The 15,473-nt window shown below is 32.6% G+C and overlaps 3 protein-coding genes across 4 annotated transcripts in view; all 3 read left to right on the top strand.

The window, feature by feature from the left end:
• The first annotated feature begins 5,334 nt into the window (after positions 1–5,334).
• Positions 5,335–10,174, top strand: LOC105650411 (RING/U-box superfamily protein). Of its 2 annotated transcripts, none has more exons than XM_012237308.4 (4): positions 5,335–5,638; positions 6,282–7,076; positions 8,835–8,875; positions 8,989–10,174. In XM_012237308.4, exons 2-4 carry the CDS (start codon positions 6,824–6,826, stop codon positions 10,000–10,002), a joined length of 1,308 nt encoding a protein of 435 aa, XP_012092698.1. In that variant the 5' UTR covers positions 5,335–5,638; positions 6,282–6,823; the 3' UTR covers positions 10,003–10,174. The 2 variants fall into 2 exon arrangements, with proteins under 2 accessions (XP_012092698.1, XP_012092697.1); XM_012237307.4 differs by having other exon boundaries at positions 6,269–7,076.
• A 2,051-nt stretch (positions 10,175–12,225) lies between these two features.
• LOC105650410 (expansin-A15) lies at positions 12,226–13,890 on the top strand. The gene is made up of 3 exons (XM_012237306.4): positions 12,226–12,645; positions 12,745–13,057; positions 13,156–13,890. The coding sequence occupies exons 1-3, from the start codon at positions 12,519–12,521 to the stop codon at positions 13,457–13,459; spliced, it is 744 nt and encodes a 247-aa protein (XP_012092696.1). The 5' UTR covers positions 12,226–12,518; the 3' UTR covers positions 13,460–13,890.
• A 1,350-nt stretch (positions 13,891–15,240) lies between these two features.
• LOC105650408 (E3 ubiquitin-protein ligase SIRP1) overlaps positions 15,241–15,473 on the top strand; it is a 2,396-nt gene continuing 2,163 nt past the window's right edge. Inside the window, exon 1 of the mRNA XM_012237305.3 lies at positions 15,241–15,397. The gene's annotated coding sequence lies outside the window, so the exon portion shown is untranslated. The remainder of the gene's footprint in view (positions 15,398–15,473) is intronic.

Genomic DNA, 15,473 nt, shown 5'->3' with positions numbered 1-15,473 from the left:
TTTGCATTTTTCTCTTTAAAAAATCACCAACTTAAAATTGAAGGAAAAAAAAATTCTATATATTGATTTAAAATTAATTTTTTCCAATTTAGTTAACTTCTTATCATTGAAATATAAAAAATTAATAATACAATTTACAGATATTCAAGTATGAAATCTAAATATTAAAACAAATTATTTGCTTAATTATAGCCCAACCAAAGAATAACCAGATGTCAAGCTATATAGAAAAACTAAATGAGTTAACCTACCGCGGGTTAAGGCTCAGTTGACCGTAAGCTAGACATGTAAAAAAAACTCTTACTTGAATTTGATCCCTACTAAATGCATTAGTAGGAAGAGGCGGACAGCCTTAATTGTAACTAACCCCCGAATCCAATTAAACGGTCCCTGAAAATATTTATTAGTTCTATATCAACGAATTGACAGCCTAAAAAACATCAAGTCACAAAATTCCATTATCATCGAAAATTTTTTTGATAGCCAAATTAAAAATGTTTTTTTTTTTTTTTGTTAATATACCAAAAAAATAAAAAATTTAAATTAATGCATCGACCATTAACAATATAAAGCAAGAGCTTCCAATATACGTTTAATTATAAAAGTGAAAAATTATTAATAGCAGAATAAAAAAAAAATCCTTGATAATAAATAAATAAATAAATAAAATTTATTTGATAGCTAAAAAACTTAAAATCAAACCTTATATTGAAAGCAAAATGAGTTTTAGTAGCTTATACTAATGATCACCATTAGTATTAGTTGCCTTGATAAAGTAATAATGATCACCATTAGCCTAGCTTGAGGAGCAGAAAGAAACATATAGCCAAGAACAACTTGCCAACTCCTAGATGAAGTGTCGGCAAGTCATCCTTGGCTGCATGATGCTTTCCGAGCCAACATGCAAGGCTGTTAGTGAGATTATAACAGAGAAGAAAGAAACTATCTATACTGTTACTGTAAAGGTGAAGTGAAAGAGTAGAGGGTGTTCTGTTCTATATATATAGAGTAGAAAGAGAAAGTTGAAATGGAGGATGATGATGATGAAGATGATGATATATTATCTCTGCAATCGAGGCAATGAGGATAGCTCTTACAATGGGATCTTATTTTGGCCCCATTTACCTTCCATCGCTCTCCTAATATTTCAAGTAGTAGCTCAATTTGCCATTTTTCATTCTTTCTCTAAAAGATGTATTGTGTATTTATATTATATTATGGTATAATTTTTTTTGTCAATAAATTTATTTCTTCTGTTCAATTTATGAATGCATGTAGGTATTTTTAGATCTAAATAATTTAATGATTTGAGATATGTATAAGTAAGAGTTATTATTCTCGATGGGTGAGAGGATAAATTGAAGATTTAGATCTTTTGCCATTTGTTTGAAATAAATAAATTTTATAGAATCTGTTTATAAATTTAAATTGTGTTTTGTATGAAAAATTAAATAGTAGAAGTCAATTCTATGGATTTAAATATAGCTAAATTAAATACTAAAAAAAATACGGGATTTTCAAATGAATTTTATAAACTTCAACTATTTAAATTTTATGATGAAACTTTAATAGACTTATGATAAAATTATCACTCGAAACTTAGAGATGAAGGATTCTTTATTATTATTATTATTATTATTATTATTACTTTTACAAATTTCAAGAGCTTATATATAGAAATGGCGTGACGGAGTGTGATGGAACAGATGTTTCAATTATCATTTTTGTCTCATTTGTCATCAAAGTGGAGCGAAAGAAAATTGGAGCCAAGATGAGGATAAAATAAAAATTCTTAGTATTGCAGAAGTATAGATAATTTTATTTCCATTTTAACAAGAATATTAATTTTCAATGTTTGAATTTTAAATGTTAATTATTAAAATTAAAAATATTATATAATATTTTATGCTCATTAAACATCTAAAATATATTACTATATATTACAAGATTAAATTAAAAAACATTTTTGAAAATTAAAAAGTGAAAGTAGAACTTTACATAACATGGATATTATTAGGTGATCAAACTTGACGAGTATAATTATTATTAATGTATTTGACTTATTCTAGTATAATTTGAAATTTATAATAGCAAAATTAAAAATTAAATAGAAATTAATTAATTCCAAAGAAAAAAAAAAAAAAAAGAAGTGGAAGTGATGAAGTGTGCAAGACGTTGATGATCTAGGGAAGAGTATAGCACTCAATACAACGAAAAAAGAGAGTTAAAGATCTCATGTTCTTGGTTTGCCAAAACAGACATATAGTATCATTCCTTCATTTTCACTTCTCTCTCATGTCACAAAGAGCTATTCTTCGATGAATTACAGAAATAATTTTTTTTTTTTTAATGTTTTTAGAGGAGTGGGTGTGGGGTTGTGATTGATAAAGATTTTTGCAGAGTCTAATGATTTGGACCCTTGTATATTTTTGCAGAAAATGAGGAAATTTTTTAATAAAAATACCTTACCTTAAAGTGGGGCTTACCTCATCATATGTGGTATGCTGATACATAACGATAATTACTAAAAGAAGAAACACATTTCATGATTTCCAAAACAGGAACATGCCAAATCTAATTTATAACACTAGTAAATAGCTAAGGATCTAGAAAATCAAATTAATTGGGGTAATGTATAAAAATAATAATTTAGGAGGGTAAAATATAAAAATTCAATGGAATAAATATAATTATATATGCTAAAATATATAAAAACAATAAACTAAATTTCAGTGGGCAAGTGCCCCGTTATAGATCCGCCTCTGTCCACGCCAATAATTCTTTAAAAAAATAAAAATAAAAACTTTAATATATCTCTTATAAGTATATAAATTTTATATGTGTTAACGATTTTATTTAGTAATATAAATATAAACGAGAGAAGTTGAACTTAATTCGTCTATAATTTATAATTAAAAAAAATACTTTTTTTTATAAATTCGAACTCAGCTAAACTTAAAGCAGTTTATAAATAGTTTGACTTATTTATGATTGTAATTTTAGTGGATCAAATTGCTCCTTTTCCTTCTCTTAGGATAAAATTTGAGGACCTAGAAAATTACAAGCAAGTCACGATCGGAAGGAAAAAGTGTACATGTTTTGTCATTTTCATGAAAAGCTCATGTGATTTGGGTTTGTCACCAAATTAACCCATATGGAAATATTCATCGTGATGATGTAAAAATACCATATGATTAAGAAATTAAAAATATATATTTTTTATATTTAATAGTATAAAAAAATAGGGTTTTCTACAACCAAGTAAATCTATCCAAAGAAGTATATGTTGTAATCATCTATTTTTGGCCCGTGAAGAACAATAAATAAATCCCCCCCCCCCCCAAAAAAAAAAAAAATTAGTTATTTTATTTTAATTCAAACACATTAAATAATGATTAGTACAATTTCATAGTTGTTAGATTGGAAAACCCAAACCAGAAGAAAGAAATAGGTGGCATTTGTTTTTTCATTTTAATTTCATATTGGCTAGGAATATTGCATGTGAGTGTCATTTCCAGTACAAATTAGTAAGTTTCTTCCATCTATTTTATGTTCATTGTTCTTTGAAGCTATTAATTCTTGTAACTTGCACCTTATTTTATTTCTTATTCCTTTCATTGCCTCAAAGGTTAAGAAAAATTATATGGTTGGATGCATAAATTCACTTTTGTAATTTTTATAAAAAATATTGTGGCACCTTTAATTTTTATTTTGACCTATTGAGCACTTTAACTTATAAAATTATATATATTAAATACTTTATTTGACCAATTAAATACCTCAACTTATACAATTAGATCGATTGTAGACTTGTTAGAAAATTTAAAAATGTAAAATTGTTGTTCGAAGTGGTAGTAACCACCTATGAAACCAACTGTTTGTATATAAAAGCTAAAAAATCTTAAAATTTACTTTTCTTAGTGTAAGAAAGTGTAGTAAAAAGTGAAATTTAGGGTTTCACAAGATTTTTTTTAATCAAAGTTTATGGGTTAAATGATGTATTTGGCCAAAATTATATACATATAATCTCGTTTGGCCAAAATCAACCACATAATCCTTGCGTTTATAAAAATAAATTATTATTGTCTTTTATAATTCGAAAGCAACTTTCTTTCAGAAAAGAAGTTATTTTGAATTATATGAGCACCTTTTGATATTATTCGGAAGCAGAATAAATTGATTTGAAATAATATTATAGACTTCACAGTAGAGAGTAATACCTCCTTTATAGAATATTCATTGAATTAGTGAAAATTTTTACCATAAAGAAAAATTGAATTTGGAACTTTTTACTTTAGATTTTTTTTTAATATATAAACTTTTTACCATAATGTCTCTGAATCTTCTTTGAAATGGGACCAAACAAGTTAATTTGTAAAATTTTAACTTTGTCATGCACAAAGTGGCTACCAAAACAGAATTACACAACCAGTAGTTTCATTATTGATATGGGCTTCAACATCAATTAGGCCCACTTTGGATGTTTTACGATCTAATGTCCAGGCCTGAATTACCGAAACATGAAACAATTCAAGTATCATTGTAGGCCCATTAATCATCAAATGGCCCAGATGATTGACATCCTTGCCCATTAAGTTTTTGGCATAAGTTAAATTTGTTTGGTGTACATTTGCAACGTTAGTATAATTAGATTTGTAATAATAATACTATCAGATGGTTAGATGAATAATATCATTTACGTGTGAATTTATAGATTTGAAATTTAAAATCACCATAAATTGTAAAAAAAAATATAAAAATAAAGAAAAAATTTAAATTAGAGGAAAAATAAAATAAATTTATAACAATGTTTTTATTGGAAATAAATAATTTAATTTTTCTCCAATATCTAAAAACAACAAAAAAAAATGTAAAAATCCAGTCATATAAGAAAAAAATTTTTTTTTTTTCAAAATTTTCTTTTTCCTCTCATTTTCCTTCAGCCCCTTTTCATTTTTCAGACAAGGTGTAAATATAAAGTTGTAGTAGTAAAATAGAACTTCAAAGAACTTCTTAATTCTGATTGATTAGCTACCAGGTTTTAGGGTTTTCTTTTTTTTTTTTTTTTAAATTTTCTAAAAATTTCCATTTTCTTAAAAATAAAAAATAAAAAAGCAACAGCAGAGGAGACAACGTACGTACTTCACCTTGTACAATAATAATAGTAACAGTTAACAGTTCATATTTAAGGCAAGCAACGGCTTTTCTTAGTTCCGAATTTCATAACCTTACCGATCATTAATTAGAATTATTCTATTAAAAAAAAAAAAAAAAAAAAACAACACCATCACCATGGAGCTCTATTGTTTTTTACAGATTTAATTAATTATTTCATGTAGATATTATTATGATTATGGTAATAATGTAATAATCCAAATTCAAATACATTTGTAATGCCCATCCCTTTCCAGCTCTTGCCTTTTGCTTTCCCTTTCTCTTTCCTTTGTCTCATCTTCTCCACAAAAGTGAAAAGAAAAATATATATATACCCCTCACAGACTAGTTACTGTTATTATATCATCATTATTTGTATATGGCACTGTACATCTTCAAACCCCAAAACTTAGGGTTTCATTTTTTCTATTATTTTTCTCTCTAAAACCTCAAGATTTGACTGTTCACATTCTGCCATTTCAAGGTACTGTGTTTGTGGTGTTATATTGATTTGTTTTTATTTTTTGTTTATTGGCTTATTATTATTATTATTATTATTATTATCGTTTTAAATCTGATGGTGTGTGATTCTCTGCTCAATTTTATCAATTGGTTGTTCAGTTTGATGGTTAGTTGTATACAGGTATTTTCCTTACCGAGTATGGTTTTTTAGGGTTTACTAGTTGCGTATTGGTTTTTTGACTTTAAAAGGATTTGCTTTTCTGGGTCGATTTTCATTTTTGTGTACGAGAATGTCTATGTAGATTTGATTTTTGGAGGGCTATAGTGATGGTATCTCCTTCAGGATTCTTTATGGTCGATAGTAGAAAGTAATGATTTTGGCTCATAGTGTATGTGTTGATGATGTAATTTAGTGTAGTGTCTCTTTTGCGTACAGGACCATGAAAAAACTGTTGAAACATAATTATACTTGTCTGTTCACAATATTCAATTTTTTTAAGTGGCCCTTTTGTATTTGTGGAATTTCTGTTTAGAATTTATTATGATTGATTTTGTATTATTACATTTTATTGAAAAGGTTCATCATTTGTGAAGTTTAGTTACCATTATTTATATGTCTGCATTATCTTGAAATCTATGGTTACTTTTCCAGTTGATCCTGACAGTTCGGTTTGATGAATGCGCTGAGGAACTTAAGACTGAAAGTCGATGCTGGCAGGAGCTTGGTTTCAGAAAATATCTAACTTGGTTGGGAACAGTCTAAGCATGTTTTGACATCTTAGAGGAGCTCGTGTGGTTGTATTAAACAATTGCTAGATGGAGTTTTGATAGCCTCCTAGGTGAGGTTGAAAAAACACAGGGTAGCTATTACCTTTTATTTTCTTCCTTTATTTTGTATGGTGATGCTTGGCTGCAGTTTTCAGATTTACTGATGCTATTTTATCTGACTTAGTACCCATCTTTGCGCTTGTGGAACTTGATTTTCCCTTAATATATCTAACTTGGCAAGGAGTCATCCTTTCGGTTGCCAAAAAAAAAAAAGGAAAAAAAAAGGCTAACCCAGAAAATAGCTAACACGGGTGCCCTTTGTTGTGTGGCCTCTGGGCCACATGTAGTAAACTCACCTACAGGGGGTGGGGGCTCTCTGAACAATCACGATGAGCCACATTGGCGGACAAACTCAAGTTTCTCACCTCCTCCACTAAGGATGTGGGATTGCAGGTTACATTCAGATGTTTTACCAAATGGATCTCATGGAGTTCACAGTTCATCGTTATCATCAAACAGCAGAGGAAGCAGAAGTTGGGTTGGGAGCGAAGGATTAACCAATCATCATCATTCTGTTTCTGACGGGGTGCTCTCTTACTCTGACAGCCTGCCTGATAATGTTCAGGAACCCCGGTGGACATCACCAATTCAAAAGTTTAATTTAGGCGAGGGTACTGCCTCAACTATAGGAGGTACCTTATCTCAATTGTTTTCCAATTATTAGAAGCTGAATGATCCAATTTATTGTATACCTGTTTACAATTTTTATTTGTAGTCTGTGCCAGGCACTATAAATTTTTGTTTGGTGCAGTTTGATCCCTGGTTCAATGGAATGTTAAAATCATAATGGATGGTGCTATCTGATTTAATTATTTTGAGAATTTAAAGCTTTGCTGCATTGCTCGGCTAAAGGGAGATTTTTCCATTATAATGTTTTTGGTTATCATTTTTAGTAACTGAACATAAATAATTGATCTTTTTTTTTCTTTTTCAAATGATTTCTGCATGCTGAAAGTATACAAGATGTTTGTTGTTTGTTGTCTTGGAAACTTTACTCTTCTTATTGTAGGCAGTGGGTTTTGGGGGGTGGGGGAGGGATTAGCCCTCGTTAGCTGCCGTTCACCATCCCTTCCTGTGAGGTTTCTGTTCTCTACTTTGTCTTGCATTTCAGATCCATTCTATGCCTCATCACATTAATTCGCATTTATGATTCCTGTTCTTAGCTTGCTATAGCACTCTTTACATCTGCTGCATGAGGAAAAGTCAAACAGAATATTATGCTTGTATTTCATTGTAGTTTGTCCATAGATTATGGCACAATTAATCTAATTAAGCTGTAGAAATTGTTTATTGCAGTTGTCTATACTCTATATATATATATAAAATTTCCCAATATTTCTATGTTCCAGATTTGCTATTTCTTTTAAATTGTTTAGTCTGTTTGGAATTAAAATTTGCATCTTATTGCTTCCTTTTTTATTCTCTTTTATTTATGTCCATTTTCCTTGAATATGTATTAATTCTGCTAAACATCAAGAATATCGCTTTTTTTTTTTAGGGTGTATCCATGACCAGTTCCTGAAGGTATCTATATGATATTTTGGGGGCTATGCAATGTTGAGTTCGATCACCATTAAGAGATCTTTCAATGAAGTTCTTGCTTTTATACTGCCATAAAGATTTCTATGATTGCCTTGTGGTCATTGATAGAAATGGTGCCAGTATAGAAACGCCTGTGACCCAAGATATTCATTAGGTAGCTAGTGCATTGGATGCCATTAAATGATACCAATGTCAGGAATTTCGTAGACTTGTATTTTAGCATGTTGTTCAGAAAATTGCAAGATACTATGAATCTTGAAGAGGCATCCTGGTAACTGCATAATAAGACATTTACAATATGTCCGGATCCATCTAAGCAACAGTTTTTATCTGCATGGCTTCTTTTCAGGCTAGTTAGTAGTAACTGAATAATAATTATTTCTTTAACTTAATTATAGAAAAATTAATTGTAGTTCTTGGCTTCCGACAAATTGTACCATTACAAGATGTACCAAGTTCATACTTTATCCTTGTTCCCATTCCCTTGTCATGTTATTTTCAAACTGGGACTTCCTTTTTGAATGACAATATACGTGAATATGGTTATTCTGGCTTTTAATTCGGTAGGCATGGTTGGCCTGTTAGCTTTCTCTTATACTTCATTTAAGAATAATTGCCTTCGGAATGATAAACAATTATTAGGAAAGTAAGAACATGCCGAGTACGATTTAGGATCAGAACTCAAATAGATTCCCTTGCATATGTGCCTGCCCCTGCTTGTGTCTCTTTGTGCATTCATGAAAAGCTGCTGCTTTTCATTTGTTATGTTGCTGAATCCTGCAGTGTTATGTTTTAATGGTCTTTTGCTAAGCATCTGATGAACTTAAACTTGTGTTCTCAATGGCCAGGATCAAGATCTCAGACGTCTTGGTTTCCTTGCTCCGCTGAGGTGAATTTGGTTTCAATGCTTTTTGGTTGGATTCCTGTCAAAACTAATAATTTAAATAAATAAATAAATCCCATCAGCTAACATTTTTCCTTTCCTGGTGTTTGATGCTTTAGAGGCGATTTGCTGTTAGAGCAACTGGTAGATCCCCCAGTTTTGGGTCCCCATCCTCACTTTCTGAGTCCAGCCATTGGGAATCGACTAGTAAAAGGCCCTGTGCTTTCTCCAATCGTAACTTTGCAAGCAGACGATCTTACATGTCAAAAACTGTTTACCCTCTAGTATTCCGCAACCCTGTTTCAGATTGTGAAACCTATGTTGAAGCTGATATCAGCAATATTGGTAGGTTGACACCGAGTGAGGATCTGATATCACCATCTCTTTGGCCCGATAATAGTTCAAGTGTTGAGTACAAGTTCCATAAAACCCTTACTGAACTTCAAAAGTTGGAGACATCACCAGACCTGAGTGTGAGCTTGAGAAGAGAGGGATTTAGGTGGAGCAGTGCAAGCAGTTATGATCTGGGGCTTGATGGCGACAGGTTTGATGTGACAGAGCACATGGATGTGGAGAGTCTGAGATCACTTAGCTGTGCGGCGCCGGATCAGAAATGTGGAGTTTGTGCAAAGCTTTTGTGGCAGAAGTCTCCCTGGAGTTCTCATCGAATCATGAGAGGTGGTGACATGCCTACTGCTGGAGTACTACCCTGCAGCCATGTGTTCCATGCTGAATGCTTAGAACAAGTGACTCCAAAGACCCAAATTCATGATCCTCCTTGTCCCTTGTGCTTGAAAACAATTGGAGCAGTTGAAGAATCTTCATCAGTGTCAGAGCCCTTGCAGGTGGCCCTAAGATCCATACGGAGAAGTAGAGGCATAGTATTATCTGAGACCCAGGGGAGTCGCAGTAATACTGAAGCCTCTACTCACATCAAAGACAGCCCGAGGAAAAACTGGCTTGGGGCAGTGCCACGGCGGAATGATATACGTTCTTCCTTAGCGAATCGCCTTAAAAGGCATTTCACATTTAGGGGTAAAGCAAGTAAAGATATTTTCAGTTCTAAGATGTTCCAAAAAATGGGTTTGTCATCTGGGCAGGAACCAGTTCGACGCCAAATGTCTATGCAGTAGTCTCGTGTATGTATCCTCTTCCGAGGAGATTTAATATTTTAGTTCTTTGGTGAACCTTTCTCTTCAGTATATTTTCTGAACTTGGGTTCACTGTTTTGGAATATGATTAAGAACCCATGGGTATGTAACTTATTCCATTAATTAAGTTGTGGCACATCTTGATTCTGCGCTATATCTGATATTTTATACAGAAATTGAAAAAGACAAGCGATGGCCATCTCTTCTTTTGCATATTTAGATTATTAAGAGGTATTACAGGCATTTGATGTTCACAGGATAATTTTGGAAGTCCCAAGCCTCAGAATTTGTAGTATTATTCACTGATTTGGCCAGTTGAAAACTTTAGAAATTGTTTTTAGCTCCAGGGCATGTCAGTTTCAGTTCATGCAAGCACCAGTAGGTGCTTGATTTTGCATTATGCATGCACATGCTGTCCCCTTTGAAAGTAGAAGCATGCTGACTTAAACACCTAGATAGAGACTAATTCCAGGAGTCTACAGGAAGCCCAAGTGGGGTTCTCCATAATTCTGCCAGGGAAGGGAAGTACCTTTATAGCTTCATGTGGCTTATAGTTGTCCTTGGCAGGAAATCTTTGATTCTTTATGAAGCGTGTGAAACCCTTTGTTTTGGATAAATTATAGGTCTCAACTACCAACCAAGGTATGTTCAACTTCAAGTAGGTCCACTGACTTTACTTTTCAATTGATACTGTTCTGCAATCCTGAACGAGTGGCCATGTGATCCCATGTGCAGTTTTGGAATATAAATCCTAACTAACCTCAGTTTCTATTTGTTTAACATGCTTTGATATTATATGATATGATATGATAGTTTTCAAGACGTGTCATCTCTTGTGGGGGTTCTTCATTGTAGCCAATTGAAGCTTCCAATGTCTAACATACTTAATAGTTTTTCTTACCTAATGCCAGTTAGTTATCCCTACATAAAGTTTGGACCTCTTATGTGCAGAAAGTGACGCAAAAAATTAACCTTTTCATTTGGTCTAGCTTATCCACATTAGACAACGCATTGTAATTTTCTTGGACGGTTATTAGTCTGCCAAATAGAAAGCAAGGAACATGCATTAGGTGAAAGAAACGTTTTGTCATTATTCTTCGATAAATGGATGATTGTTTGTATGTTAATTGGTTTGTTCTTTGCTAAAACATCTTTCATGTTTGAAATGGTTTGATAATATTCTACGTGAATTTTCATATGCCCATTTATAAATATGATACATAATTGAGTGAAACTTTGCAGCACTTGAAGAGAAACTGTGCAGATAATCTGCTGTGTTATGTCTATACCCTAGTCTACAATCTTTGTAATGATTAATTAATACTTCTTTTAATTGTTCACAAGTTCCTTTGAGCTGTAAAGATATAGTTCTTGATTTTTTTTTTCCCTAAAAAAATAGAACTGCAGTATCGAAATTATGAAGATTGCTTGGGGTAAAACTAATCTGAAACACGATGAGAGAAAGATAATCAGAGATGCACCAATTTTCCCAGACACAGCTTGGTGATGGCAGACAATTTGAAGGTTAAATAATAATATAAATAACTATTCTGGATCATATTAAATATAATACAATCGTTAAACACAGATTTTAAGCAAATTGCAAATCTTGCCAAAAGCTATTCTGTGATTGTCTTCAAAGTGGCGGAGGGAGACTGTTTGTTTGAAGCCTAATTAACCTAATTATGCTGCGGTTGAAACCTAATTAACCTAATTATGCTGCGGTTGAAACCTAATTAACTGCCAATTCTTTCTCTCCATATGCTTAAACCTCTAATTGTCTTTGACGGATGTCGTTTTATGCTTTGTCGTTTCTGCAAACATCAAAGCAGCATCTCTTCCCATCCATACAAGATTAAAGATTCAAAGAACTTAGTCGGTGCAAATCTTTTTTTAACTTTACAGTATCCAATCATTTTTGTCAGAAATATTTCTTCTTAGTTATCTGAAACTTTTCCTACCACATATCATGCAAACCTATTGGAGCTTCCGTATAAGCATCTTAGGCTTCTTGAGAGGGAATATAGAATTAACAATGCAACAAGATAAAAAGGAAAAATAAAGTTTTACAAGTCTTTATTTCTCAAGCTTATGTTTTCTTTTTTTTTTTTTTTTTTTTTAAATTTTTTTACAATCAAGCTATCTTTTTCTAATGTATTTTTTATTTGTTTTTAAAATGGCAGCAAAATTACCAGCTCCATAAAATACTAAGCATAGAAGAGGTGTCAGTTTTGCCTTTTTTTGTCCTATAACTTAATCCTTCATATATGGCCTATCTGGTTGGCAGCATTAGTTCATAATTGTTCTCCCCTGCTTTACACTCCTATAAATACAACTTCTTCCTACAAATTCCCTACCTTTCCCCATACAAATTGACTTCTGCCATTTCAAACTAATTTCTCATTGTAGCTTCTTGAAGCACAAACCCACCATCATATCTCTTGTGTTACCACTTACAATATTACAACAAAAAATCATAGTACCGAACTGTAAATTAAATGGACTTTCTTGGAATTTACCTGATAACCCTCCTAGCAATTTCCAGAAAGATTCATGGCTATGGAGGTGGATGGTCTAATGCTCATGCTACTTTCTATGGAGGTGGTGATGCTTCTGGTACAATGGGTAAGACTTGATAACTATAACTAAATAAATAAATGAACAGATACATTTATCCATATATATAGTTGTTGATTCAAGAATTGAATTCTTGATTTGCTGTAGGAGGAGCTTGCGGTTATGGAAATCTTTATAGCCAAGGCTATGGGACAAGCACAGCTGCTCTGAGCACTGCTCTATTCAACAATGGATTAACCTGCGGAGCATGTTTTGAAATTAAGTGTGTAAATGATGCAAGATGGTGCTTACCAGGTTCCATCATTGTCACAGCAACAAATTTTTGCCCTCCAAACAATGCTCTGCCAAGCGATGCAGGAGGCTGGTGTAATCCTCCTCTGCAACATTTTGATCTTTCTCAACCTGTTTTTCAACATATAGCTCATTATAAAGCAGGAATAATCCCGGTTCAATACAGAAGGCAAGACACTAAAATTTTCTCTAATGGTTTAATCTTTAGGGGGTAAATGATTAATTAAAATTTTCTTGTAAAATTAAAGCTCTCTACTTTGTTTGCAGGGTTGCATGTAGGAAAACTGGAGGGATAAGGTTCACTATAAACGGTCATTCGTACTTCAACCTTGTCTTAATAACCAATGTTGGTGGTGCTGGTGATGTTGTGTCTGTCTCTGTTAAAGGAACTAGAACTGGTTGGCAACCAATGTCTCGTAATTGGGGCCAAAATTGGCAGAGCAACTCTTACCTTAATGGTCAAGCACTATCTTTTAAGGTTACAATAAGTGATGGACATTCTATCATCTCCAACAATGTTGCTCCTCCTAATTGGGGTTTTGGCCAAACCTTTACAGGGACACAGTTCTAGCTTAGGTCTAACAAAACTGACCACATTCACTTCAGAGACATAATTAGAACTGATTCATCTGTATACTTCAAAATTAAAGTGTTAAAGTGTATGTAATTTAAAGACAACGGTGTCATAGCAATGGGCCCTTGTAGCCACGGCCTAAATGCTTTCTTTGTTTTTCTCTTCACACCCTATGAAAGGGTTAGTCGTGATCTGGTGTGAAATGGGTATCTGCCAAATCATTTTTCGGGTTTGGCGGACTAAATCCCATATGTCATTATAGCTGGTATTGTTTATTTCTGGTTTGACTTTCAGAATGTAACGAATAAATTGCTAGTGATGATGGTGAGGAAGTTCAGAGTAAACTCCAGGGCTTTTAGATGGGCAGCGTACCCATGGAATGATTTAACTTGAAGATGGCAATAAAGCATATTTCGCTGTTACCCCTATTTCATCTCCTTAATGGTATTGTAATCAACATTTCATAATCTTGTTTACAGAGAACTGGAGAAGTGTATTTGATAAAGAAAGAATGAAAACAAATTCAAAATTCAATATTACATGAAAAAAGAAAAAGGAAGCAACAGTATACACTGGTTAAGTTATATTCCATTTCAACTCATCCACAAAGCCTAAAAAGACACTGGCTTTAAACTTGAAACTTGAATCTTGAGCACAATGTTGGCCTACTCTCTCCCTCATGAAGCGTTCTTCACCATGTTTGACCTGCAAATTACAATTTATATAAAGAAATCAACTTATCTAATAAAAAATCACAAACATATATAACTTTTTATTTTGGTGGTTAGCCCGCGTCGCCATCACCGCCCAATCGCTATAACGAAGTTGGGCTCTGACCGCAGGCAGTCTTCATCGCAGCATCGGATCTTCGATTGGACCAAAAGCAAATCCCTCTCCCCCCTCTATCCGTTGCATTAGCCGCCGTCATCCATTGAAAATGGAAGGGTGGCTCAGGAAAGAGTACGGAGAGAGATTCTTGGCCTCAAAGGGAGACTCCTCTGTCAGCTCAGATAAGATCAAGTAACGATTTTTTTCCGGCTTAGGGTTTTTCCTTGTTATAGTAGTTCCCTTAGTTTTTGATCTCTGATTTGCCCCTCAATATCCCGCTGCTATCTGTTCTGTTTTGGCGTATATTATAAGGGTATCTATGACAAGTAGAATTAGAGACTATTAGGGCGTGTTTGGTTAGAAGAAAATGAAGGTAATTATTTTCCCCTTCTTTTTAATTATTTTGCTAATTATAAAATTTTAAAAAATATATAGTAAAAGAAAAGTTAAGCTGAAATTCATTTTGTATGAATGTAATTACTTGATTTAATCAATTTTTAATTTTTATTTTAACTTGAGCTCTTCACTTCACATGGCATATATGCGTGACATGTATCATCCTGTTTCTATTCGAGGATAGATTGGTTAAATGCTTCTTAATTCCTTTCAAGTCCATTTCTTACCATATACTTTTTTTTTTTTTTTTTTTTTTGTATTTGGAAAAATGCAAATTTAGATTCTATGATTGCAAAATTTGTACCTGCCATTTCTGAAAAATATCTGAATGAACCAAGAGAGTCAAAATCTCATACATATAAAATTAGAGGTTCTCCAGGAGAAATACCATCCAATGGGACAGGCATTGGCATAGTTGTGCAAGAAAAGCAAATTGCATACAACTAAAAGAGAAAAAAAAAACCTCAAATAGAAAAATAACAATTTGGTATTAATTTAGTTAAAATAATAATATACAACTGTACAAATGATTGGTAATAAAATCATTGATCTATAAAAAGTTGAAATTAAAAATAAAAAGTTGAATAGTTTTAGAAATAAAAGGGAGAGGACACCATCTTCTCTCTACCAATTAACCTCATTATTTTCCAGGAGGCAGCAAACCCGAGAAGACAAACATCAAAGAAACCAACCACATCCTCTATCCACAAGGTACATGTTGTCAATTTGTTACTACCAAGGAATGGTTTCTGTTTTGTACTTTCTGTTAATTGTTTTTTTTTTTTTT

This window comes from Jatropha curcas, chromosome 2 (assembly GCF_041381405.1).
Source record: "Jatropha curcas cultivar XTBG-Jc1 chromosome 2, XTBG_Jcur_1.0, whole genome shotgun sequence".
Taxonomy (NCBI): Eukaryota; Viridiplantae; Streptophyta; class Magnoliopsida; order Malpighiales; family Euphorbiaceae; genus Jatropha; species Jatropha curcas.
Note: the sequence above shows the minus strand (reverse complement) of the source record. Positions and strands in the feature narration are given on the sequence as shown.

What these genes read in the sequence shown, in the direction of transcription:
- LOC105650411 (XM_012237308.4), top strand. Translation starts at nt 6,824, where the DNA reads ATGTGGGATTGCAGGTTACATTCAGATGTTTTACCAAATGGATCTCAT. An exon ending in TACTGCCTCAACTATAGGAG is followed by an intron (nt 7,077 to 8,834) that starts GTACCTTATCTC and finishes CTCAATGGCCAG; the next exon opens with GATCAAGATCTCAGACGTCT. An exon ending in GGTTTCCTTGCTCCGCTGAG is followed by an intron (nt 8,876 to 8,988) that starts GTGAATTTGGTT and finishes TTGATGCTTTAG; the next exon opens with AGGCGATTTGCTGTTAGAGC.
- LOC105650410 (XM_012237306.4), top strand. Translation starts at nt 12,519, where the DNA reads ATGGACTTTCTTGGAATTTACCTGATAACCCTCCTAGCAATTTCCAGA. An exon ending in TGATGCTTCTGGTACAATGG is followed by an intron (nt 12,646 to 12,744) that starts GTAAGACTTGAT and finishes GATTTGCTGTAG; the next exon opens with GAGGAGCTTGCGGTTATGGA. An exon ending in ATCCCGGTTCAATACAGAAG is followed by an intron (nt 13,058 to 13,155) that starts GCAAGACACTAA and finishes CTTTGTTTGCAG; the next exon opens with GGTTGCATGTAGGAAAACTG.